This window comes from Argiope bruennichi, chromosome 7 (genome assembly GCF_947563725.1).
Source record: "Argiope bruennichi chromosome 7, qqArgBrue1.1, whole genome shotgun sequence".
In the NCBI taxonomy this organism is placed as follows: Eukaryota; Metazoa; Arthropoda; class Arachnida; order Araneae; family Araneidae; genus Argiope; species Argiope bruennichi.
The window spans coordinates 64,093,515-64,121,494 of record NC_079157.1 but is presented as its reverse complement, the minus strand read 5'-3'; the positions used below and the strand labels follow the sequence as shown (position 1 = coordinate 64,121,494).

Here is a 27,980-nt window from a genome sequence, read left to right as displayed (position 1 = left end):
AAATAATAAACTGATTCTACCTTTTTCGTATAACCAGGAAATGATTATTACCAGCTGATTTCAAAGAAAGATAAGCAGACTCAAAATCTTGCAACCGCCTCTCCACTATAAAAATAGAATTTTAAAAAGTTACAATTTAAAAAATTATTAGAAGATAATACAATAATTTATTATGATAAATTATTATACATACCAGATAAATCATTGTTACATTTACTAACAAGATATATACAAAAGTATGATGTATATTTTTCATCCAGTTTTAAAGCACTGCAAACAGCCTGAAAAAAGAATTAAAAATTATTTAGAAACTTAATGCACAGATTATAATTGTAACAAATTTATTTAATAATTAGTAATTCAGATACAATTCTATAAGAACTAGATGACAGGCATACTTTTGCAGGAAAAGAAGACACGGACAAATAAAATGTACATAAAATTTTTATATTCGTCATATGAACAAATTATAGATCGTTCTTAAAAGAAATTTGTCATGAATAAACATACAAAATATATTATTTTGAATCAGGAGAAATGAAGGATTTTAATACAAACCTAATCTTTAAATTCTCATTTTACATGCAAAAAGATTTTTTACATGCAAAAGATTTTTGATTCCAACATAAAATACTGGATAACAAAAGAATATTTTTACACTTTTAAGCCAGCAGGAGTGGTCCCCTTGAAATTTTCTTACATATTTTCTAATATAGGTGAAAACATTTCTCTTTTGCATAAAAACTGGCAATCTTAAGCAAAATTGGAAACACCAAGAGTGCCGAGAATTAACCTCAGAGTTCCACAAAATCTCTGAACTTAATGATACAGTAAAAAAATTGAATATACAATTTAAATGAAATTTTTTTCAACAGATTTAAATCAAAATTTTATACAAAATTACATTCATAGTAATAAGATAACATACTAAACTTCATTTTATATAAGTTATTGAATTTTTAAGTAACTGTGGCCCATGTATGTAAATATAGACTAGCAGACAGATTTAGCACAAAATCTGAAAAAATCTATACATTAGATCCTAATTAAAAATACTTTAGAGATTCATCAAAATCTCAAATTCCAATTTCTGAACAACTATAATCATTATCTTCATATATGAGAAAATAAAAATAATTGAAGAAATTAACAAAATAAACACTTGGGATTTTTTTTATTTAATAATTAAATTATTTTTTTATTTAATGTATAATGAATATGTCAGATTAGTGATACTGCCATTGTTTCAGTATAGCCTTAATGTAAGAAATAGAGTTTGAGATCATGCAATTTAAAACATTTAATAATGGCACTGCTAAAATTTTAAATTACATAAAAATTCTAATTTTTAAGAACAAATAACATCCATCAAGACTGTTCATTCTTAACTATTTCTTAGAACATAGTTGGAAATCTCTCAGTGATTTGATATGCTGCCAACAGCAAATGAATATTTTCTAAATATTTTTTTATAACTTTAATACTTTTATTAGATATAAAAAAATTGTATATCAAACATTTTTCAATAATTCTATTAAAGTGTAATAATACTTTTTTTCTCCCCATATGAAACTGCCAATAATCTAAATATTTATTGAAATAATTCTGAAATTTGGAAAGTATATCATTATGTGATTTCAAATTAATCTTTTTATAAAGAGTTTTAATAGAGTCTCCCCCTCTCTCTCTACACACACATATTATAGATGTGTATGAGAGATAGAAATTAATGAACAAAGACAAGAATTAGATAAGGCATGACTGACCAAGAAGTGAAAAATAAGTGTGTGTTCTTTTTCCAAATTACATGAGAAGCTGATATTTTTTTCTAAATTAGAATTCTAATTTAAACAGAATACAATGAGAGATTATTTAGCAAATATTAAAAAATTAAAAATGAATTTAAATACTATTATCCCAATGAATATATATTGGCACTTTATAATTTTTCCCATTAAATAATCGTTAACAAATGTACTTAAGAAAATTCAAAGTACTTAGAATAGTAAAATAATTGTAAATAATTACCTCCATCACAGTAGAGGTGCGAGCAAGGGAAGAAACTCGAACAGCGATTTTTTGCCAGTTCATAAGATGAATATCAAGAGACACAATTTCTTCTTTTGCATTTTGTGTCTCTTGTTGTGCTGATAAAAGAAAACCTGTGAATACATCGCTTGTTGCAATACGTTGGTCTTGACTAACTACAGAAGGAAAAAATAATATTATAAAATATCCTACAGTCATAGAAATGAAAATAAAAATATGTATATGAAGCCTTTTATGATATAAGATTCAGAAAATGACTTCAAGTAATAACAGCAGTACACACACTACAGCCTACTTATCTACGCTACTATTCATTTAAATTATTTTTAATAACAAATATTCAGCTATTTATTTATTTAATGTATCCATCAGATTAGAATTACTTGAACTGTGGGTACGAATCATAAAAAAGCATACAAGATAATCTACTCTACCAAATTTTACAACATTTGCAACTGCACATCTTTAATCTTCTTTAATATCAGTCTTCTTTTAGCAATTAACATTTTTTTCAATTTTATTACAATACTTTTTTTTCAATTTTATTTAGGAAAAATAAGTCTTATACAATTTTATCTCCCTTTGGAATTACAAAAACTTCAGATAAGATTAGTGAAAATTTTACCAACTAAAATAAGAAAAAAAGGAAAGATTTAAAAATTTCTGAACTTTCTTAAATTATAGGTATGAATCTCAAGCAAAGTTCAGTAGAGAAGTTTTAGGGTTGTAAAAACTTTCTTCTTCAAGATGACTTAAAATTTAGATGCTTAAGCCATCATGAAATTATCTTGAAATATTTCAATAAAATCTGTTAAATAACTATTTTAAAATCAAATTCCTTTTATTTGTCATTAATTAGGTCTTAATCACTTTTTTATTTTACGAGTTTAAATAAAATTTTCCAAGTGAAAAAAGACTACAATTTTCATCCACCTGAAAATTAGTCATAATGGAAAATTGAAGAAATTCATTAATAAACTAGTATTGTTAAAAATTAACATAATATTTAGATTGATTGATTTCTATAAATTAACCAAACATTTTAAAACTATTTTCATATAAAGAATAATATAATAAAGTATTAAGTCAAATAAAGTATATCCACTTTGTATGATAACAAAAACTATAAAAAAACATTACTATGTTTACTAACCCAACTGAATAAATTTTTCTAGCTGCGCTCTTCTTTCTTCTGTTTGTGTAGGAGTCAAGGGTAATAATTTTTTGGGAGGGAATGGAGGGAGACTATTTGGACCAAATTCTCTTCGCAATTGGTCATACAAATTATATAACTGGCGGTATCTCACCGTACAATGAAAGGCCCCATTGACATGCAAGTTATAGGCCTAAAATAAAATATACATTATATATAAATATTATAAAATTTGTCATAAAAATAAAATTTCACACTGTCAATCTTACAAATATTTAAAAAAATAACTATGGTAAATTATTAATTGTTTTAGCAAGATCCACAAGCAAAGGAAAGTTAAAATCTCTTTCAAGTAAAGCAATATTTTAATACTGATTAGAAAGATATATAGTCAGTTATTATAATCATTTCAAGTTATATAGCAAAGCTTGATATAGTTTCCAAATATTTGTAGAAATTTTTTAATAACAAAATAATTAATAACAAAAGCCATTATAAGAGATAGCAAAAGAAGCAAAATAAGCAATATTAAAACTTGGTAATAATATTTTCTGAAGTCTTAAAATTTTTTTAACTACATTCAGATGTTTAAAATTAATATCTTGTTTGGATTTTAGTTTAACCCTCCTACAGTGTAATTTTTTAAGATCACTATTTGGATGCGATGTTTGCAAATAAATTCAAATATTTTTCAAACAAAATGAACTAATATTATATGTTATACAATAATAATATGATATAATAAAAATCTGAAATTGTAACAATAAATATTCTAAACTGCGAAAAATGCGAGATGCATAGAAAATGAACTGATTGCCAACCTATGAAAATCGCAAGATAAGCAGCTGGAAGGTTAAAACAATACAGAATAATAACAAATGGCCATCTCACAATTTAAAGTTACAAGAAATAGAAAATGCATAAAGGGTTTTTTTATTATTTTATTATTGAAGACAGTAATATTACAAAATATTGAATTTTTATTGATTGTGATGGGGAAAAAGTTAAAATGCATTGTTATTTTAAAATTTTAAATAAAAGAAAATTTTAAGTTTTTTTTTCAAAAGTTTATAAAATAATTTTACATATATTTTAATTATTTTACGAGATTTTTTTATTGGATTACTAGAAATAAAAGTGAGATGAAATACAAGATAACAATTCGTTAAACTTTATTAATTATTTTTGTTGCTAAAACTGGAAAAAAAAATTTTTTTAATTCTAAAAATGTTAACTTTGAAAATTCTAGTTTTTTTTTTTTGTTGTTGTTGTTTTTTAATGTCAGATTTAAATCTATACTAATTCTAATAGTACAAATATATGAAAGCATTTTTTTGAAGAAAAAAAAATGCTTCTGTCAATAAAAAGCAGGAAAAAAATGCCTTTATAACTTATACCTTAATACCTTTATAGCTTATAAAGGCATTAGACAATAACAAAGGATGTTTATAGAGTCTTAATTCTTTAATATACCATTTCTCAACTTAAAAAATGCAGCAAAATATCTTAATTCAATATGATCGAATATACTTTTCTTATTCAAGATATTACATTTTTATAAAATATCAATAAGGTGGATTACAATATACTTATTAAAAGTAATGATAATAATAACAAGTTAAAACAAAGAAGATATTATATATAAAGAACCAGTTTTATACAAAATAGCTTCTAATTTATTTTCAGTTCAACTTGATGTAATTTAGATAAGATTTTTATTGCACAACTTTATATTTCAACGATTTTATTCTCAAGATCTACAATAATATTGTTTGACACAACAAAGATCTCTTCAGTTCTATTTGCAATACTTGTATTAAAAACACTTGTCATCAAAAATCACACTAGTACATGCATAGATATGATTTTCAGAATTATTATTTTCACAAGTCTGTAATCTCTTCAAAATACTTAGGAACTTGTAAATTTTTTTATATAGAAGAATGAATAAAAAAAAATCTCACTTGCAAGTTTAAAAAAAAATGTGTAAATATAAATGCCAATGTTGAAAAAAGTGCACACAAACTTTTTATTGTTAACTCAAAATATATTGATAATTCAAAAAGAGCAGGGAAAATAAATATACACAAGTGCTTTAAATAGTGAAAGTTGATAGACATTTCACTTAAGAAATATTTTAAAAATATTTGTAATTAACTGTACGGATGGGGGGAAAAAACACGTTGAAATGAAAATGAAACTTCCCACCTGCCCTTAGATGCTAAATTTTGTGACTAAGAATACTTAAAACGCTTCAATATTTGCCAAATTATTTAGACATAAAATCTAAAATTTGGAGAAACTTTTCAAATATGAAAAATTGAAATAAGCAATATGTCATTTTTAGAATATTGTATAACTTTAAAATATTTTAACCATATAAATACAGATAATAAAGACTAAATTCTTAAAAGTTATGCTTGTGAGCTATGTGGCCCAAAATTAAAATATATTATAAACATGAAGCAATACAAAATTTTTACATCTTCGACTGTCACTGTCTTGATTAACAGAAAGAAAGATGGTTTCTTTTAAATATATATATATATATATATACAAATATAGAAATAACAGCAGAAGAGTTTTCCTTCAATTAATTGATTAATTACAATACTGTAGACTTTTCAGAAATTCAACAGATATCAGACCGAAAGAGAGCCAAAGTTATAAAAGTATATAAATAGTGAAAGTATATTTAAAAAATAAAAGTAGATCTAAATAGCAAAATTTATGTTTATTATACAAACTAAACAATATATAGTAAATATCAAAAAATAAAATAAAAAATTTGATCCACAGTTAGCTAAGGTCACTAACATTCACTTGAAATGACTAGATTGCTATTTAATGTTCCCCTAATATATATGCTGTAAACTTTAGACTATAAGAGGAATTGATTTAGTGCAATGTTGAACTAATGAGGGTAATAACAATCTGTTACAATTAAGATGTATCAAAATTTTCTGACTAAAATTCTATATCTTTAAATTTATAATAATAATCAACATATTCATACATTATACAATCATGTTTTATTAAGTATTATAACCTCTTTATATAAAACTGACTGCACTATTGAAAAGTTTCTACAGCCCTCTAATAATAGTGAAATGGTTCTAAAAAGATATAATTAATTTTTAGATGGGGTAAAATTAATTTGCTGTGATAATAAAAATCACAGCGAAAAAAATTATTTTTACCCCATCTAAAAAACACTTTAAAGCGATATTTATTTTATCAGTTTTTTCGATAATTGTCAATTTAAATGGGTGACCAAAAAGCGGTAAGAAAGAATTTCACCAAATTATAAAAATATACTTAAGTATATAAATATATATATATATATTCTAAATACTATGAAGTTCCTTTTTGGTTTTAGTTTAAATAGATAATAAATTTTAGTTGCGATTTCGAAACTGTTTTGTTTCGTTTTCATTTTAGTTTCGTTTTCAAACTTTTTCTTACTTTAGATTGGTTACTCGTTCTTGCATTTGGTTGGAATTTAGCTGCAGGTGCGCTGTTCCACGAACTGCAAAATTTTTAAATAAAATATTTTTAATAGTTTTTTTTGGTGGTGGTGGGGGGTTCAATAGGTTTTTTGGTGTATTGCCTAAAAAATTTAAGAATTTTCAGATCATTTTTCCTGATTTTACTTTTTCGAGAATTCCTTGTTTTTTGGCGTTTAGGAGATATATTTTCATTTTAATAAATAAATTAAACTATGCAAAAAGTTAATAACGAATTTATCATAGCGCATGGCCCGTCGCGCGCTCTACCAAGGGGCACTGTGGATAGCTTTGTGTCAGGAGCATTCACGGAGAAAAAATTACTGACACAATTGTTTTGTTTAAAAAATCTTAAAAATACAAAAAAATATAAAATTTGTGGAAACGGAAAGTGTAGGACATGTCCTTTGGCAGATAAGGAACAGATCAAAAATGAAAACTCAAAATTACAAACATTCTGTAAAAACAAAAATTTGATTTATCTCCTTAATTGTTCAGAATGTAATTTAAAATATATTGGCCAAACTAGCACCGAGCTTAATTTAAGAATTAACAATCACAGATCCGATATAAAAAACTTCATAAAAAATAGGACCACTGACTTCGAACTGGAGCATTTTCAAAACCATAACTTTAACAATATTAATATCTACATTCTAGAAGACAATATTAACGAATTAAACAAAAGATTAGATCTGGAAAACATTTATATTTGCAACCTGAAAACTTTATTTCCTTATGGTCTCAATAGTAAATTAAATGGGGAAGGTTATGCAGATTTAAACAATAATTGCATTTATAACAAATTTAACATTTTTAAAAATTTTCTAAATAAAGATAACTTTTCTAAAAGATTTAAAAGAGGTAAAGGGAAAGGAGGCAATTTTCAAATTATATTTGAGGAATTTCAAAATTACTGTAATCTGGAACACAATAGTGAAAACATTCACAGAATTAGGAAATACATTTTTGGTCTTAGAAATAATAAAATGAAATGGTTTTTAAATAATAAATTCGGGGAATTAGAGTTTAAAAATTCGTACACTAAATGTATTATTCTAGATCTTATTAAATGTAAACTTAACATTGGAAAAAACGATTTACTTTTTAATAATAAAAATAATGTTTACAAAGAATACTGTGTGATTAAATTCTTGGATATTTACTTCGAATATCTAAAATTACCCAAAATTATACATAATAATAATATATTTTTTCCTCTTGCAGATAAAACTAATGTATCAATAGCGTTTAGTTACACTTCAACTTTAAAGAAAAAAATTTGTAATTATAATTACTATAGCAAAAATTTAGATAAAATAAATAAAACAGATTGTTACTGTAACAAGGAAAAATATAAAGATTTTATAGATATTGATAAAGGTCATATTATTACAGGTAATTTAAAAATTATTGAATCCAACTCTTTAAGAGATTTGATGGGAAGAGGAACAAAATTTAGATTAAGAGAAAAAATAAACCATAACAAAATTTTGATTTCTATTGGTAATGATTTGGATGTTTTTATTGCCAAATTAGCTAGAAAATACCACTGGCCTGCGGAAGGTTTCGGGGAATGGAAAGTGAGAATTTTAAAGGAAATTAAAATAAAATTGAATACTGATTTTGACAGATCTAAAGAACGTGGGATTTATTTTAGTAAAACATTAAAAAATGAAATAAAAAATTTAAAAGAAAAATTTGTTATTACAGTAATAGATAAATCAGCAAATAATTTCTGTTTAATTTGTAAATATTATTATAAAGAACTTTTAATTAATGAATATAACTCTAATGCAACTTATATGTTAAAGAACACCGGAAAAAAGGAATTAGATAAAAGAATGCTAGCTTTTGCAAAAAAAACCAAAACTAAGACTTGCTCTCTTAACTATCCTTATTTATTCCCAACAGTTAAATTTCATAAAAATCCATTAAAATTCAGATTCGTAACCTGTAGCACTGGTAGTTATAATTACTATACGGGTAAACATTTCTTTAAATACTTAAAAATTATCCTGGACAAAATAAAAAATGAAGACAACTTTATTATTTCTAGTAACAAAGAAGTATTGGATTTTCTTAAAGATAACAACATTAATAAACTTAATACTTTTGATTTCGAAAATTTATACACTAATCTACCTCATGAAAAATTAATAAAGGTCTGCACTTTTATATATGACGAATATTTAAATGAAAATATCATTCCTAAAAATAACTGGCTTGAGTTATGTAATTTTAATATTACTGAAAATTACGTGTTTAATGGTATTAATTTTTATAAACAAGTCAAGGGCATTCCAATGGGGACAGCTTTCTCAAGTGCTTTAGCTAATATTTTCCTGCATTACTATGAGAAAAAAATAATTAAATATAATTTAATAAACGGGTGGAGATATATTGATGACCTACTTTTGATTAACTTCGACAATACTAATATTATTACTAATTGCTATCCAAAAGATTTAATTCTAAAAGATACAAATATAAATCAACTTGAGGCTACCTTTCTGGATTTAAAAATCGAAATTGCTAATGATAAAACAATAGTTGGTATATACGATAAAAGGGATGATTTCAACTTTAAAATAACAAAACTATGTAACTACCATTCCAATCTAAACTCTAAAATTTTCAAAAATCTAATTTTCTCACAAGTTAACAGGATCAAAAGGGTTTGCAATAATAAAAATTCTTATATTGAAGCATCAAATATCCTCCTTAAAAATTTAATTAAAAATGATTTTCCTAGAAATTACTGTAATGTCAATTTTTTAATTAAACAAGGTATGGTTTGGGATTAATCTTTTGGCTTAAATAAAAATAGAAATTTACTTGCATATTGGATCACTCAATAGATGGCGCTGGGTGCCTACCTCTGTTTACATAATTTAACCGTTAACTTTCAAAAACAGGAAATCACAATCGATTGTTTAAAGTTTCATTCACTGTTGGAAGGTATGTTCTGGCCTTTTTGTTTTTAATTTTAATTTTAATTTTAATGCTGTTTTTGTTTTTATTGTTATTGTTTTCATTGTATTTTTACTTTGTGGTTTTTTTCTAATTTGTTATTTTGTATTTCCTTTCTGTTAAAATGGTATATCTCTTGAGCATAATTTCGGGGGATTTTCGGGTCACGAGGAATCATTATTAGACTTAATGTCTGTATGTCCTCACAGAAAAAATCCCTTTATTTGAATCCCTGCCTGAGGGTGACCCTTGAAAAAGTCTTCAGGCCGGATTCTTTTTTAATATTTTTTAATAATTTTTTTGGTTTAATTTTTATTTGATTTTGTTTTTCCTATTAACTTGATTCTAATACTTTTGTATATATATATATATATATAATAAATATAGATCAAATCATGTGCAAATCGCATGCTGCCAACTGAAATCGACAAATTGATGAAATTTTTTCTTGGCACTTTTTGGTCATCATTACAACAAATAAGTAAATTTATTTATCTTCAAAGCCTGTTTCATTGCTTAATCATATAAATCATTCTGATGTTTTTGCTAGTGTTGTAACTACTAAGTTACTTTCTTCACACAATTTTATTTATGCTTTAGTTACAAAACATTTTTACTTGAGCTTCAATTGACTAATTAGACAGTATCTTTTGATATGCGATTTAAACTTCGTCTTTTAAAATTTTGTAATTTCTTTAATTGTTTAATCAAACTTTACGTTTAAAATTTTAATGCACTCAATTAGCATATCACATGGGTTTCTTTTTATTAGATTTAGACTGAATTTATTAAATAGGATTTTAATTCAATTGATAAGTTTGTTCATAAGTTCAAAATTCAAGTACCGAAATCTGAATGGCTGTTCAAGCATTGTAGAAAATTTGAATATCAAGACTCCTAAATTTGCATGATACTTTGTAAATTCAAGTCATAAAATAATATGCATCAAGCCAAAAATATTTTCACAAAAAATAAATAAATAAAAACAAAAGTATTTTAAAAATATATGCTCACTTAAATGCTCATTCAAATTCCCAATACACGATGTTTTTTACTCCATGAAAATTATTTACTTATGGATTATCTAAATTTCGTAATTGCTGGAATTCTACTTTCAGTAGATTGATATTAAAATGCCATCCATCTTTTGCTATTTTTAATCTTTTAAGTTAAAATTTTATCTTTTAAATATACATCTACGAGCCCAGAAATTCCATGTTTCTTCTGCACCAATTATATGATGCTAAATTTTAGAATGGGAACTCACTAAGAATAAAAAATCTTTTTGCATAAACACTGAAAATATTTTTTATTCAGATATTTCAGAGTAGTAATTAATAAGTGTTAAAGTTAAAACCTCTTACGAATTGTATATAGGAACTATATGACTTAGCAGTATACATGTTTTGGTTTTCTTGTATACAAACAGAACAAATATTAACAGGCAATAACAAGAGATAGTACAAAATAAGACTGAAAGAAAGAAAGAAAAAAAAAACTGTCACACAAGGATGTAAAAGATACTTTTTCAAATTCAGTAAACCATGTAGTAAAGCCTAGATTAGAAAGATATACAAAGCATATTAACTCTTTTTCCTTATCTCGACACAGTCTAAATTTGAGTCATATATAACAAACGCAGCAATTTTACATAGTGAAATGTAATAGCAGTACATCAACTCCAGCAGAGAAGCAAAATATATTTCTTAAATGGTAAAATACATTTCCCTCTAAAAAGCACTTTTGCTACTTTTATAAAAGAATCTTGCATGCAGTGTAAAACAGAATTTTTTCCATTTCACCAACATTAACTAAAAAGCCTTTAATAGTCTGTTCAATCTAATTGCATTTTTTTAAAAGTATTTCAGTTAGTATCATAAAGATTGCTTCATAGGCAAATGTAAATCATTAACCATGATCCTTTATAAAAAAAAATCATCAAAGCTTTATGACTCTTTATTGTTTTATAAAAAGAGAAAGCAAAATTAACGATTTTATAAAAAGAACAACTATTTTGCATACATGTCATAATGATAAATTAAATAAATTCAAATGAAAAAAAACAACAATACTGCAATAAATATTTATTCAGAAACTTAATAAAAAAAGAAAAGCAGATTCCATCGACAAGTGCCTTTTATTCCTCCCATTTCTGGTAATAAGGAAGATGTTAGCTGTCATGTCAAGCGGGTTTTGGGATTGTTTATTTAGGGTAGGCTATTTTAAGATCATAAAAAACGTATAAGGAAATTTCGGACTATAAACAAAGTTACTATAAGAATTTATCTATCAACTTCATAGACATAAACTATACAGATATTGCTCACGCTCATATAATCTTCAGATGGTGAGCATTTATCATACAAGAGAAAAAAAAATCTAGATAATTTTTTAAAACTACTTACAATATAAGAAGAACTATTGTCATCCTTAACTTCTAATGTGTCCGGTATCGAAAAATGCATTATTAATTGTGATGTAACAAATAACAGCCATATATAGAACAGAAAGGACGGTAAAAATGTTTTTTGTTTAATTCATGAAAGAATTATGAACATCAGAACCAGATCTACATCAAAACATCTTGTCAAGGACCTAATCGACGCGACGGGTACGGTTACCTCCCGCTCTTCAGACGTGAGAATTCGCTGTTATCAAAATAAAAGCAATTATCATAAGTAGGTCATTGTTTTGCGCGTGTTGCAACAGCAAACATTTATTCAGTTCTCACTTTCTTTTTTCATTCACCTTAAGTTCTATTCTTCTTTTGAGATAAATAGTTAGAGAATTTCGTTATCATGTAGATATACTTTGATTCAATTTCTTAATCTTGAAAAAAAAAAGATGTTTTAGCAAGAGCTCAAATTTTGTATAAGTTTCTATGCATATATGCTAGTTACGTATAAAAAGTGTTCATCGAAAATTCAAATTTTAACCTATACTGAATCTCAAAACCAGTGCTAGAATATCTATCAATTATAAACATAATTTATAATATATATATATATATTTTTAATTTACCAATCAAGCAAAAATGGTCCAAAGAAAAAAAAATGAAGTTTCGATTTTTTTTTCTTTTTATTTATTACAGTTTCTATTGTTTTTAATTTCCAAGTCTTAACAAAAGAATAATTGACGTCAAATATGTATGCAACTAGGCAGAAGGAAGGGTCCCAAAACTTTATGGCTGAAAAAAAGCCCATTTGTCTTTCTACAGGAATCAATTTTGAATTTATCAAAATTTTGTTATTTATGTTACAGCATTGTAATTGAAGTTGAAAATGCGAATTATAAATAATTTTAACATTTAAACATACAGATATGATTTCATTTGTCTAATTAATGCCTCATTCAAAACAAATCGACGAAGAGATCTTGTTCTAATATTAGAACTTTCCTCGCAATTTTGAACACTGATTTAAAGAAGACACCGAAAAAAAGCAATAAATTCTATGTAGGATGATAAAGACATTAAAACATTTTAATCTTCTTGAGTGTACCATGATCTTAAAGTCGAGATTCTAATCAAAGCAAAAAAATTCATTTGACTTACCACAAACCACCTCGATGTCATTGCTTGTCGCTTGGCTAAATGTATGTTATGTATTCTGCATCTCCTCGTAAACGACAGAGCCGATTTCAATCGAATTTTCCATACTCATATTTAAGACAAAAGAAAAAAAATAATGTCAATATTTTGAAGTAAAGAAACTTATTCAATTAGAAATAAACCAAAATGTTGGCTGTTTTCCACAAAATAACTTCTATGGAAATCATTCCAGGAAAAAAATAATATCATCTTAAAATTTTAAAAACCTAAAAAAATTAATCATTTTAAAATTAAATTTCCTCTTTTTACATTACCTATTTCACTTCGATGATGTTTTCTTTAAATGTTATTAATTTTATAAAAAGTAACTTGTGATTTTGAGATTGGTACTTATTTTCCAAGATAACGGAGATGAACTATTCTACCATTATTTTTAAATTTCTCTCTTTTTTTTTTTTTTTTTTTTTTCATATCTTTTGACAATTTTAAAGCAGTAGTTTAGCGATTCCGTAAAATTAAACTTAAGCAAAGATTCAAATGAAGGCAAGAAATGTATAAGTTTTGTGAATAAATGAAAAAAACAGATGGTCGAAGACAGCAGCGGCGGCAGTCTATGAAAAATTAACCAAGATTTTACGAATTTTCTTTTTTCGCAGTGACTCTGAAATAATTTTAGGAAAAAAAAAAATATTTTTACGTCTTTCAATTCTGCTCCATTTTTCTCCAATTGTTATTAATTTTTAAAAAATTATCTCGGACGATTTTGAAATAAGAAATTCATAGGTACTCTTTTACCAATAGTAAGACTTTAAATTACGCTGTCACTGTTTTATAAAATTTCTCTTTTATTTTAGGTCCAACAGTTTTTGAAAATCGCTTGTTACAATTGTTATTCTAATTTTAATTTTAAAAAAGTATTAGAACTGCTAAATGGGTATTGTATGTTATAATTAGGCAAAAGTACCTCTTACATAAAAAATGCATCATCCTTGTTTAACAAGAACCTCTCATAATGAGGGATTTACATAATGCATGCACACACACACACACACACAAAAAAAAAAAAAAAGACTCCTTAATAAGCGATGTTTAACAAAATGAGTAGAAAAAAGAAGCCTTGACTTTTTTCTACGTCTTCTGTAATGGAATTTTTTTTCATTGTGGTTTAACTAAGACCTCATAGGACACTTCAGATGTCTATGTGTTTCATGTCATTTTTATAATTGTAAATGTTAACCTATTATTCTGAAAGCATGTGTATTTATTATGCATGTACACTCAATCAGTGCTATTAAGAAAAAAAAGATCATTAGTTTGATTTACTACGCTTAAAAATACGTTGGAAGGTAGATAGAAATACCAGGCGTTAAATAAAGTGTAGGAACAATACTGCACTCGGAAAAGTAATTAGATGCAATAATTATTCATCTAATACAAGAATTATTATTTCTCTGGAAAATAAACATATAAAATAACTTTAAATTTAATTTCACAGAAAAATTGTATCTATAAATTCTTGCCACATTGTAGGTATTTTTATCAATCAAAATGAAATAAATAAATAAATAAAATGTCAAATTAATGACATATTTTGAATGATGCCTGGGACCAGAATCCGAATGCAAAGGGTTCTACGTTTCAGAGTCCGATTCTAGCGAAAACTTCCATTTCTGGTTAATTCTTTGTTTTTTTTTTTTGGGTGGAGAGGGGCTTGTTATTTGGAAAGAATAGCAAGAATAGAAAGAATTTGCAATGAAAAATATCGGTTGCAAATCTGCAATCTTTTTGTGTAAAAAATAAGAAGTAATTAGCTTTTAGGTCTAGGGAGCCAAACACCGAACACTTTCTGTAAACACATGCAATGAGAGAAACTAGACACTTTCCCTTGTTTTAAGGCCATTGTAGAAAATAACTTCAATTTCGAAAACCCATAGCGTTAATGGGTCATCTCTCTTCTCAATAGTAAACAGGTTTCCTATTTGGGATTTTGACCTTGTCTGAACCTTAGAAGTGTTTTTGTATCACAGTTTGTGGCCTTTCATATTTCCCCTAAAACGCGAATTCATTAATTTTATAGGAAAGTATTAAATATTGTGATTCCGAATAAATTATATGAACCTTTTTCTGCTTAGCTATTTGGCACATTAAACAAAACCTCAGCAGTTTTATATTCATTCGTATAAATACGAATAAAAACCATCATTTTGATTATTTTGGAATGTAATCGAAAATCAAAAGAGATTCTGGAGGACTGCTGAAATTGTGAATTTAGTTCTTTTAGTGTTTGAATATTGTGTTGTGAATTTTATTCTGTTTTTATGTTTCTTACAAACAAATTTTATTTAAAAAAGCCAACAATTAATGCATCAAATTTTAAGATTCTAGTTTCTTGTAGTTGATATTTGAAAATATCAACTTCCTTCTTTGTGTATCACACAAATTATCACCTACTATTGCATAGACTGATAACATAATTGAATAATTTAATATTAAAATACTGCATTTAAAAGCAATTATATTTTTTTCTACTTTAAGACGCTTTAAACTTTTTAAATATATATAAGTATTAACATTTCTCACCACATTATTACTGCTTAGAATGCATACTAAAAATTCAATTTTGTGTAGAGTATTTCAATTATTTATTATGTAAAACACATTTTTGAAAAAAAAAAGCTTAAATTTCTTTTATATAATCAATAATTGAATTGCAATAAAAATAATTTTTATTTCGAAACATTGTCCAAATAATTATATTCTGATAATTATTTTCTAAAATGTAAATAATTGTCAGATTAAAAAATGTAATTCAACAAATTGAAATTGGGTATGGTTCACTTAGAATTTGATATATAGATATTAATCCTTTGTACGCTCCTCGCAATCATCATTCAAGACGGTGCACCATTTTGATGTTTCATTTATTTATTTTGATCGTTAAGAATATCTACATAATTATAAGATATAGATTAGTTTTTTGAGGACATTCAACTTAAAATATTTATTTTTCAGAGCAATAAGCAAGTCCTCGTATCAGGTGAATGATTATGCATTTAATACTTTTTCGAGTGCAAAGATTAATAATACGCTTATATGGCAATTCATTGTTGTTGCTTCATATGGTACTTGCCGCTGTTCGAAGACAGCCGATTTAAGCCTGAGGGGGAGCACCTCTTGTTTCTATAGTAGCGCCATCTAGGGCCAAGAGAACGACTTAACTACACACACGTCACAGCCCTTTTTACGGGGCGACAGATCGTAATTTAGACCTGAATCAGAGAACGATCACCCCTGATCCAGTACCCCCAATGGTATTACTCTCGACATGGGGGACTTTGTGACCACGACAGATTTAACGCTCGTCAGCCACCGAGCACCCGGGGAATCTTCGGCCGGCGGGGTTCGAACTCGCAACCTAAGGGACGCGAATCCGACGCTCTACCAACCAAGCTATCCCGGCCTACTATTATTATAAGTTATTGTTATAAGTTGATATAATTGGTACTTTGTTTATAATCATTTTTTTTCAGTGTAATACTACAGTTGCGATAATATTCGTTGAAAAGTAATTTATTTCAGCTCTCCTCTGAAAATATCATCATATGAGATTCCCCATATGAAATTCTGTATTTTTCCATATGAATTTTGTATTGATATAAAACATTAGTATTATTGATACGGGAAAACATATATCATAATTTTAAGAAATGACTAAAAAAGTAACTAGATTCGTTCTGGCATGGCATAATTGCTAAATGAAATTAATCTTACTCACTTCATAGGATTCCTAGGATTGCTATTTTTGAAGAAAAAAAAAAGTCGCCACAGCACCGTTCACAAAACTCATTGCCAACACTGGTTATAATATCTGCTGGCCGAAATTTTCTTACCCTATAGGATATGGCACTATAGGGAAGGGAATTTATGAGTGAATAGTGTGCTACTGGAAAATTTATGCAGGGGAATAAAATTTCAATTCGTTACTGCTTCAATAGTTATATTGGTCCATAATCAAAGGTAAAAAAAATGTTTGGTTCTGCCGCTGTTCCGCTCTTAATCAAAAAGTTAACCGATTTTTCTACTTCATCCAATGCAAGTTACGGTACTTCAGATTAATATACCATCTTGCAGCTACAGAAAATTAATTTTGAGATAATCCTTTAATTTTTAATTTCGGCAGTGACACTTTATTCAGCTTCTCTCAAGATTTTTGAGTCCGATAATGTGAAGCCGTTTCATTCTTGGAAGATCATTTGTTCTCCTATTCGGAGCATCATTTTTTGTGACTACTAATTAAGATAATAATTAGATTAATAGATAATATGCTTCAAATTTTTAAATGACACAAATATTTTCTCCTTGAACGTAATGTGGTGTAAAATTGTATTTGAATTACCCCATTTAGTTTATTAAAGGATGCGATTTCTACCTCTTAAAGGAAAGAAAATGTGTTTTATTGAAATAGGTCTCAATACGAGGGATATTCCGTTTATTGAGATGTACTGGCAAGTACTGCTAAAAGAGTTAGAAAACACCGTTGATAAACAGAGGATTGGATCGCACCCTGCAGCGTAATGACTTTAAAACTGAGAATTTACCATTAGGCCTTAGTGTCACATGGCAATCATTTTGAATTTAAGGACGCAATGACAGTATGCGTCAGCCGTTTTCGAATAGCATTAATAAGAAGGAGGACTTCTTGAAGACCTTACTACCAGAAAATGAACCAGTTATGCATTAGATATTTTGTAATAGTATCTATTTTAAACTGGAACAATGTCCGATGTTACAATGTTGGTAATTCTGGAATCGATATTGAACTAGATCCTTCTAATACTGGCAACAGGTTCAGCAGAATGACATAAATATAGAAAATGCTGTGTTCTTTTGCTTTTTTCTCAAAAGCCGAGATGTCAAACTAATATAATATCGAACCATAACAGTTGCAGCTCAAGCTTTGAATTGATATATCTCATACTAAATCTCGTACTTAATAGTTCCTGTTCATCGTTTAAGGAAGTAAGGTAAGACAAACAATGCCTTGATATCTCGTAACACTGACTTCTGTGCCATCTGATCTATAATTTAAACTAGAGTAGCAAATAGCATCAGCTTTGCATGGGAAGATTATAAAGTATTGCATCATTAAGTTTTCTATATAGAGAAAAACTTCATTGTTCAGCATTTTAAAGCTGTGTTTGAAACTATCACTTTCGTAGCTCAAGTTAAGTTACTAACTTGACGGACACGTTAACCGGAGAAAAGAGTGAGTTTGCTTAAATATATTTTAAAGCTAATTATTTAATTTTGAAGATTTTTTTTTCTCTTGAAATTAATGCACCAATTTTTTATAAGGTAAAAAATGTTTTGGACTGAAGAATAAACGCATTCATTTTTTATTTTATTGTAAAATTTTGTATGACTTAAAGTTAACTGAATTCTTTGCATCAGAATTTACTTTCAATGTCTTGTGAGCACTTTGCATCAGAATTCAGTTTCAATATTTTGTATATTATCTTATGAATTTGATAGATTCATAGATAAATACATCATTTATAGCTCAATTCTTTTTGTTAGAACCATTCGAAGCTTTTAAAAAATAGTGAGAAATCATGAATCTTTTATTAATCGATTTTTAAATCAATCGGTTGTCCGAAATAAAGAAACAGAAAATGTCCTATTAATACATTACCACGACTGATACTGCTTTCCTTTAAAATAGTAAAATATGCATGGGCTATTACATTTATTCACAATGCCCAAGTTGACATCATTGAGCAATTTTTTGCAAGCTGTTTTTGCGAGGGGAAAGCTACCTATAAATTTCCTTGTACGTGGTCGCGATTTTCTTTGGATCTCGCTTGTAATTTTTTACTGTACGGCATCGGAAAGGTATAGTTTGTAAAACGAATGTTGACAATGTAGCAATTTGTGACAATATATGTGTGTGTGTGTGTATATTATTGACATTTTATATTATGTAATCAATAGTAAATGTTTGAAAATGAAGATGGACGAATCAAGCTTGAAACAGAAATATACTGCTATATTTCAGTTAAAAGATTCGAACCTCCTATATGCTTTTATTTTAAAATCTTCTTATAGATGGGTATCGGGAACTTGTTGTTTTTCATCCCGCTACTTGCGGTCGCATCCTCTCAATCGCTGAACGATCCATGGTTGCGAGATCCCCTGCTCGTAGGCCTCTGGAAACTGACAAGGGCCATCAACGGCTTCGGATTCAATCTGTTCGAAGATTTGGTCATCGCTGAAGAAGGAAACGTGCTCATTTGCCCATATTCTTTAGCCACTGCTCTTGGGATACTTCATTTCGGATCCGAAGGCGACACCGAAAAGGTATTACTTAACAAACTTTTTTCCAATGGCTTAAAGAATAATTTGCAAATTGATCGAAATGCTTTTTAAATTGCTGAAACAATTTATATGCAATGTTGTATTAGTACAGGGTGTTAATAAGTAAATATCTCAAATCTGCAGGACTAATGGGAAATCAAATAACATTTGAAAGTTTAAATCTGATAATTATACGAGCCCCTTCAGAAACGGGAATGATATTGAGGTGGTGTGATAATTACTGTACTGTATCAACTAGTACTGTATCAACATCTCATTTTGAAGCTACACTAGGATTATTTAGAGGGGATCTCGTAATTGTAAATCGTAATTAGATTGTAACATGAAATCAGTAACGCACTATTCTAATGTTTCGAGAGCAAATATTTATTAACATAATATACAAAGATTTCAAATATAGAGGAATTAATCGTATTTAGGTATTTTAATGCATAGATTGTGCATGGAAAGTTATACTTCTGAGTTTTCGTAGAGCTTCCGTCTGGTCAGAATCTGACTGGAGATGCATAATCCACGATTTTTTGAATAACGAATAATTTTGCTATTGTTATTTTTAAATATTTGTTCCAAATATCTGTTATTTCAATCATATTAATTTAAAATTATTACTTAATATTAAATATAAAATTTATTAATTGTAATTAATACTTAATTTACTCATTTAAGTAACGTATGATTGAATTAATTTATCTATTTCAGCTTACTTATTTTGATTTTTTTTCAAGACTATTTATTTAATTTCTGTATTGGAGTAAACCATTTTCTGAAAAATTTGAATTAAATATAAATGTCATTTCTTTAAATTGTTTTCTTTAGTTTTATATTCTACCAATAGATGGCGCCAGCAGTAAATGGAATATATGCAAAGTCAAATCACAAGCAATTAAGAACGCTTTATATGGAATAGTGCATCAACACATACGAATACCAGTAAGACCGGTTACTCTCATGAAGTGGAGCGGTGACATCACACTTTCCAGTGAAGTCACCGCTCCTGTAAATTTCAGTGATATCGTATCGATTGTTACTTTCTATCGTGATCCAAAACCTGTAATCGAAATATCACCAGTAAGATCGTATCAAGGATTTGAATCATACCCCTCTTTGAAAAGTATTGATCACTTGTATTTGTGACTTTTTGATATTGGTTACGTAATAACAGCTCGTAAAATATTCGTCATCCCTAGTCTTGACCTGTAGTAACAGTTACGATTAGAAAAGAAATTAGAACAATCCCAAAATTTCTTTCCCCATTTCAGCGCGTCATACCAATCATACCGGAAAATTTGTTTCCCGGTATCCACTTTCTCATTTGGATCTCGCCCGCAAAATATTTCTGAAAGTAATTGTAAAGCGCTGATACTCTTATAGCATGAGATATTGTACGATATCCCCACGATGTTGCCCGACATTCTGAATGCCGGCCAACATCATACTGATATTGTAACAATGTTGGACATTTTGTGCCAATAAGGTATGTTCTAGCGACTCTTTCTGAAGACTTGGCAAGAAAATGACTCGTGAAGAGGGGAGAGCCAGCCACTTGGTGGAAAACGATATTTTGTTTTTATATAATTATATATTCCATTGTCCCATTTCAAAGTTTTGTAAAAAGATTTTGAGATTAAAATTGTCGTTCGATATCTGCAATCGCCATTCGTTTGCAAGATCTGTGAGTAAAATAACCCTCTTGCATTAATTAAAAGCAAAATTTTCCCTTCTGAGAAGTTTAATGAATGATTGTGTATAAAATGATAATGATTATAACTTTGGCAGTTTATTCTCCGAATTTTCATCCGCACTCAATGTCAGAGTATTTCACTCCGATTCGAATTACGGATGGTAAAATTATCATCCTAATTTTAAATGGCAAAATATATATTGTGAATTCAATCTGACGGGACTTATCGACGGAAGTAAATGAATCATCTTCAAATTATTTTTCGGTTACTGTCTACTTTTTACAGAGAAATTACCAGTGAATTGATTTGCTTATTATCTTAAAACAATTCGATTATCATTATTATAGTTTATAATCATTATAGTAAAAAAGCATTCGTTTTATTTTTAATGTCCTCTCAGAAACGAAGAATCTATTTTTCATACTCAAGGTTGAGGCTGAAGAAGCATCGCATATCTATAAGCAAACCTAAACTTGTTTTAATAGTAGAATGAACACTTTTTTTTTCCTCTTGTAGGAATTGTCTTATGTTTTGGGTTATGAAGCGGTCAATCTAACGAAAGACGAAGCAGCCCAAACATTCTATTTGCTTTCAACCAAACACTTGAAAAGTTCCAATCCAAAATTATACTTCTTCGATGCCCCCAGCACTATCGTGGTCAACCGAAAAAATGGTGTACTTCCCACATTCCAGCGTACGGTAGAAGTATTATTTCAGGCTCCTGTGACAGTATCCGACTTCGTAGAATCGGGAGAAGAGCTGATTCGATCTCTTAATGAGTGGGTAGCTGCTCGCACAAAGAACAAAATTCATCATATTATATATTCTGTAGATCCTTTCTCTGATATGATCATTTTGAATGCGGCGTTCTTCAAAGGAGCATGGATGCATAAGTTCTCGCCTCAGGCGACACAACCTGGGGTATTCTACAATTATGGAGAACTCTCAAAACCAAGGTAAGTTTCTTGTTCTATTTTCTTGTATATTTAATTAGGAGTAAATGAGTGTGTTGCAATCTTTTTATAATGAAGGAATATGTAAAATAAGATACATATTACATGTCGATGATTCTATCGTTCTGTTCTTCAGATATAATAAAAATGTCATTGAAATGCAATGAGTAATTAAAATAAAAAGGAAAAGCGTGCATCCCATGTTTTTAGATGCAATTCATAATCATCATAGGGGAAGTCGGAAAATCTGTTAAAGAATAGTTGAAAAATAAGTCCCGATCGCACTGTTTTTCCATTTTATATCGAATAATATACAGAAAGTATTGTAACCGTCGAAAATTCGACTTTGAGATTTTGATCTCCATAAATTCAAATATTATATATTCTGTAGATTTTTGGAAAATGTTCGTCTGTCTGTGATAAAGAACTCAAAAAATCTTTGAGCTAGACGAATGAATTTTGGTATCGTCTTCACACCTCATTTAAAAATTTGTATCGAATTTTAAGTAAAACCTGTTCCAAGGAAATACGTTTTGCTATTTGTTCGAATATAAGTTAACACAATTTAAAAACAAAGAGCTATACAAATTAAATTCGGTACACATGTTTAACATATATAGTATATACACCTGTAAAATTCTGAACAAATGCAACAACGGGTTGATTGTTTGTTGGTTTGTACTTTCAGAAACATGGAAATGCATTAATTCAAAAACGGAATGACTTTATATTTAATTTTTTGAGGATTTTGTGACTACAAACGCACTTCTATCAAGTTTTTGTTTCTATCGGTGGAGAAAAACGTGTGTAAAACAAATTAGATTTTTGGATATTATTAAAGCATGCAAGGAATTAATCGCCAAATAACTCGCCAAGGATAACACGATAGATTCAGCAAAAGTGCTACATTCACGCCCAAAAGGTAATATTTCGTAACTATTGTTAGGCATTGGCTAACAGCATGAACAGGTTTATTAGAGTATACGAAGAAATTTTTAAGGGACCACTCCTCTTTTTTTTTTTCACAAATATCACTTGGGAACTATTGCATATAATTTTCATTAGATTAAATAGAGTAATATTTTTTTTTGCATTCGTTATTAATTGTAAGAGTTTAGTTATTTTAGATTAATTTTTTTGAGCGAATCAAGGCAGTTAGGAAATTTTAAATAGTAGAAGAAATTTTGCAATCGTTTTTGGTTTAAAATCTAATTTGAAGAATAACTTAAATAACATTTCAGTACGAATTCGTTTTGCTCGTAATGAGACGCGGTAGCCTGTTGGCACAGTCTCCGATTGCGGACCAGGAAGTTCCACAATTCGAGACCCGATTCTATAGAAGAATTATCGTGCGAGTCTAGTGCATGTTAAAACCATCGGGGCTAAATATCCACTTGCTGGTGTAGTGCTGAGGTTTGGAGAGGGTGTACCAACTCGGGTGTCGCCCTCGTCGTTTGATCGTAATTCAAAATTAAGTGGCATGTTCCAAAATAGCCCTAGCTTTGCTTTAAAAAGGGCAGGTTAATATAACGAAACTATTCCCTCATCTTATATGCCTGGTCATATGTTGACACATCATGGTTTTCTGAATCTTTGAGTTACGACTCGTTAATCACTCATCAATGAGTCATAATCAAATATTTTATTAAATGGACATTTTTGGAAAGGTTTAGCTGTATCTCAAGCTTTGAAATACTTGAAAACCAAAATAATATAACAAATAAGAGCCTACAAAAACTGAAATTACAGTGTAACTTTTCAGTAGAAACCGACATTCTTTTGCTAATTCAATTTGTAACCTTCTCTCATCTTATAGGAGTGTCCAAATGATGCGAATGACAGAGGTACTGAGCTATCACAAAGACCAGCACCATAGCGTTCTGGAACTTCCCTTCAAAGGACGAAATGTCAGCATGATAATATTTCTTCCGGACAGCTTCCATGGAATCGAAGAGTTACAGTACCAATTCTCCCCAGAATTTTTCGAGCAACAGGTATTGCAGATGATTCGATCCGAAGTGGAAGTTATTCTTCCTAAATTTAAAGTAAGATTCGGCGAGGATTTAACGGGGAATCTGCAAGGACTGGGAGCAGAGACACTGTTCAACCCAGAAAGAGTGGACTTGGCTCACATGATTCGCAGGGACACGTTAACTATCGGTGAAGTTTATCACAAAACCATGGTGTCAGTAACAGAAGGTGGTGTTGAAGCAGCAGCCACGACGGCAATCTTTAGTTTCAAGTCAATCCCTTCTGTGATGGATATTCCAGATTTTCTAGTAGATCATCCGTTTTTGTTTGTTATATATGAAAGAAGGATAAAAATGATTTTATTTGTCTGTCGTGTGATGGAATTGTAATGCATGATTCCTTTGCTTTTTTTCCTTGTATGTAAAAAAAATTCTATAAAGCAAAAGAATTAACATTGCTTCCTGTTTTGGTCCAAAATTATAGCTTCTGCTACTGTTAAGTAGTGTTTACACGAGGCTAACTATTGCGCGCAATAAAAATTCAATCAAGTGACCGCAATGGGACAATGGCAAGTAGTTGTCCCGATGAGACAACCATTTGCCATTGGGGCCAAATGATGTTCCTGAGGTAGGCGTGACCTATTACGCGTAATAGTTGGCCTCGTGGAACGCTGCTTTAGTACAATTGAATAAAAATTTTTATTAATTTTGTATGTCTGTAAAAAAAATATTTTAACAAAATTGCTAAAATAATAAATATTGTCTTTTAATTTTATAATTTTCCCAAAACTGTAGTCTAATATACTAGGGCAATATCTTAAGGATACATATTAAACATTCAATGTATATAAATATTCATAAAAAAAATCAAAATTTAATAATTTTGACCTGTCACTAGATGTTAACACAAATATTCTTGAATTATAATTCTAGATTTTTTGATATTTTATGTTAATTACTTTTTCGGTTGAATATTTCTTAATGCATTTATTCGTAATTTAAATTTTAATTTTTTGAAAATCTCATTATCGTTTGCTCTAAGGAAGAAAAATAAATTGAATATTCAGTTTTTATTTTTTTATTTTCGGTGTGACAAATATTAAGTTGAGATGTAATTTATTTTGTCATATTTGTATTCTACGATGTTGAATGAGTGAATGTATTTGAAGTTTTATTCTTTCAAATTCTATTAGAGAATATGTTTATTTCTATTTTATTTTAAACATAATTTTAAATCCAAATGAAAAGATTCTGCTATTAATATATATTTTGATAAGATGGATTATTCGTTTCGTTTTGATTTTCTATAATGCGAGTATTCCTTAAAAAGGATAACTGTTAAAATATTTTATAATTAGAATTCGTCATTATTCAAAAAATAAGCTCATTTTCCTTATTTTTTTTAGTACAGTTAAAGCTCTATATGCAGGAAATCTCTACTTGTAGCAGGAAATTTGGATTTTTAATAGAAGTTTTCGACATATTAAATAAAATTTATCGAACAAAATTTTCACATTAAAACTACGCTTACTTATCAAGAAGCGATTGATTATAAAGTAGGAAAGAGTTTCATCTACTATCGCAAAAAGAATTTTTCGAAAGATTTGTAGTCATTTACGAACACTTCAAAAAAAAATATAGATTAAAAAAAAGACTCGCATACGGACGAGTCGTGTTATACTTAAGTTAAACGAATCCTTTTCCTAATTTGGAACAAGAGTTTAGCTTTAAATTCAATATAGCTTTAGATTTTTGTTTAAGTGAACACGATCAGTAAGCGGAAATAAGACTACAGTTTGTCAAGTGTACTGTATTTAATTTTTAAAGCCGATAAATTGTTTAATATTGTAACTTAACTGTATTCTTCGTTGGTATTTGGCGAGTTTTCTATAGTTTGGCATGATTTGACAGATAATGCCAAAATATGTTGGTTCTCTTTAGTTTTGCCCGGAAATAATTGTGACAAAGTGGAACAAAAAATATAAGCTTTGGAAAAAGTGCGAAATTTCGACAAGTTCCGCATCAATAATTTGGAAAAATTATTTGTGAATTTTTAAAAATGAATTTATTCTAAATTTTCTTTAACCTTGAAGATTAACTGCTTTTTTTTAGTAAGATGTTGATTAATAAACATGCACATTTACTTTTATACAGTGACATTTCTATCGTTCGGATTTTCCCTAGGATATCGAATATATAGAAGTTTAACGTATAGAAGTTCGAATATATTTTAAATTGAATTCAAGATAATTTCGTTTTATATTTGTTTTTAGGTAACCCATATTCACCATTTTAATATGCAATTGTTACTGTTAAGTTTTTGGGCGGAATGGGGAACAGAGCTTTCGTATCAAAAATTATTGATATTTTTAAGTTAAAAAGATGTTGTATTGTTGAATAATGCAGGCCGTTCATAAAATAAGGGAAAAAAATTATAAAAAGTTTGAGTAATTATTGCTCACCCTTGGAAACATTTTACTACAATAGACGCGTTGTATAATAGACCATTAACACTCTATTAACTTAAAACGTGCCTCAATAGTATATACAAATCTTAACTTGGACCTTATGAATTATGATATGCTTAAACAACTTTCTGAAGCATTTCTTAACTTTTTTTTCTATAATAGAATTTGGCAAGAACAATATTTTCCTATTTTCTGCCAAGAAACAACCATCGTGCCCTTTTTGAATGCTGGTAAAAATTACTGGGATTCTTTTAACTATCGACCGTTTACCTTTGTCAAATTTTATTTATCAAACATTAAAAAAAAACAGTAAATCGCAGACTTGTGTACTATTTGGAAAATGACAATTTTAAACATGGGTTTCAGATGAGGATGATCAACTACGAACAATCATTTGGCTCTAAAAGCTGGCGGATGAAATGCTTTTCTCCGCCAGCATTTAAAACATTTTATGATTTAAGCATTTAATGATTTAATTAATTTTCTCAAGATACTGCAAGAATTTTTGACACGCCTTGGAGCTTTGTCATTTTGATAGACCTCTACGATTGTAATTTAAGAGGGAACCAGTTTTTATCCAAACCTTTTTGAAGTTCGAGATTTTCAGAGACAAGTTGGGTTCAGATTTCTCTAATATTTTTGTACAAGAGGAAAGGGTCGGCAGAAATACGTCTTGCGTATGACTGTTTTTAAAATATCCGCTGTTTTAGACCATTTGCCTTTGTTTGAAAAAAGCCTTTTATATGTTGATGTTCGTTATATTTCTTGCATTGGGAATAAGTTTTTATTAAGACAACTTGAAATTGCATTAAACCAACTCGCATCTTGATGCGATAAGAGTGGATTTTCATTCTCTTTTGGAAGAAATACATTGTATATATTTCTATAGGAAACGTAACCTTCATCTTGAACAGATGAAAGGTGGTCCTCTTAAAATACTTTAAGAGATTATATTTTTGGGTTTATCTTTGATAAGAAGCTTATGATTGCCTCTCATATAACTTAATAAAAGATCTTTCACATTTCTTATCTTAAAGGTTCTTTATAACACTTCATGGAACACTGATCGCTTAACTCTATTTCGCATCTAGAGAGCAGCAATTTTATTGAAATTTGACTATGGATGCAGTGTCTATGGTTTTGCAAGACAAAGTATTCTGCAAAAACTAGAGCTCTATCCATCGAGCTGCATTTAGATTGTGTTCTGAGGCATTTCAAACTTCTTTCGTCATTCGCCAAAAGTTAATAGAGCTAGGTTTGGAAATGTCATATACACCATATAGATCTGACGTTACGTTTTC

The 27,980-nt window shown here is 28.5% G+C and overlaps 2 protein-coding genes across 4 annotated transcripts in view; one reads left to right on the top strand and one right to left on the bottom strand.

Moving 5' to 3' along the window:
- LOC129976034 (sorting nexin-17-like) overlaps positions 1–12,329 on the bottom strand; it is a 28,788-nt gene extending 16,459 nt beyond the window's left edge. Inside the window, exons 1-5 of one of the 2 annotated variants that reach the window (XM_056089372.1) lie at positions 12,087–12,329; positions 3,203–3,395; positions 2,029–2,204; positions 194–281; positions 21–105 (exon numbers count right to left, since the gene is read on the bottom strand). In XM_056089372.1, the coding sequence (XP_055945347.1) occupies positions 21–105; positions 194–281; positions 2,029–2,204; positions 3,203–3,395; positions 12,087–12,146 (602 nt within the window). In that variant the 5' untranslated portion in view covers positions 12,147–12,329. The remainder of the gene's footprint in view (positions 1–20; positions 106–193; positions 282–2,028; positions 2,205–3,202; positions 3,396–12,086) is intronic. The other variant, XM_056089371.1, reaches the window with a different exon arrangement.
- Positions 12,330–18,120: 5,791 nt separating this feature from the next.
- LOC129975876 (intracellular coagulation inhibitor 1-like) lies at positions 18,121–24,664 on the top strand. Of its 2 annotated transcripts, none has more exons than XM_056089139.1 (4): positions 18,121–18,255; positions 19,337–19,588; positions 21,805–22,244; positions 24,058–24,664. In XM_056089139.1, exons 2-4 carry the CDS (start codon positions 19,337–19,339, stop codon positions 24,599–24,601), a joined length of 1,236 nt encoding a protein of 411 aa, XP_055945114.1. In that variant the 5' UTR covers positions 18,121–18,255; the 3' UTR covers positions 24,602–24,664. The 2 variants fall into 2 exon arrangements, with proteins under 2 accessions (XP_055945114.1, XP_055945113.1); XM_056089138.1 differs by lacking the exon at positions 18,121–18,255 and adding an exon at positions 18,264–18,497.
- Positions 24,665–27,980: the final 3,316 nt, after the last annotated feature.

Excerpts from the sequence above, each read along its gene's own strand:
- LOC129975876 (XM_056089139.1), top strand. The coding sequence starts at position 19,337 with ATGGGTATCGGGAACTTGTTGTTTTTCATCCCGCTACTTGCGGTCGCA. Across the intron at positions 19,589-21,804 it reads CCGAAGGCGACACCGAAAAG|GAATTGTCTTATGTTTTGGG; the intron begins GTATTACTTAAC and ends TTCCTCTTGTAG. Across the intron at positions 22,245-24,057 it reads GGAGAACTCTCAAAACCAAG|GAGTGTCCAAATGATGCGAA; the intron begins GTAAGTTTCTTG and ends CTCATCTTATAG.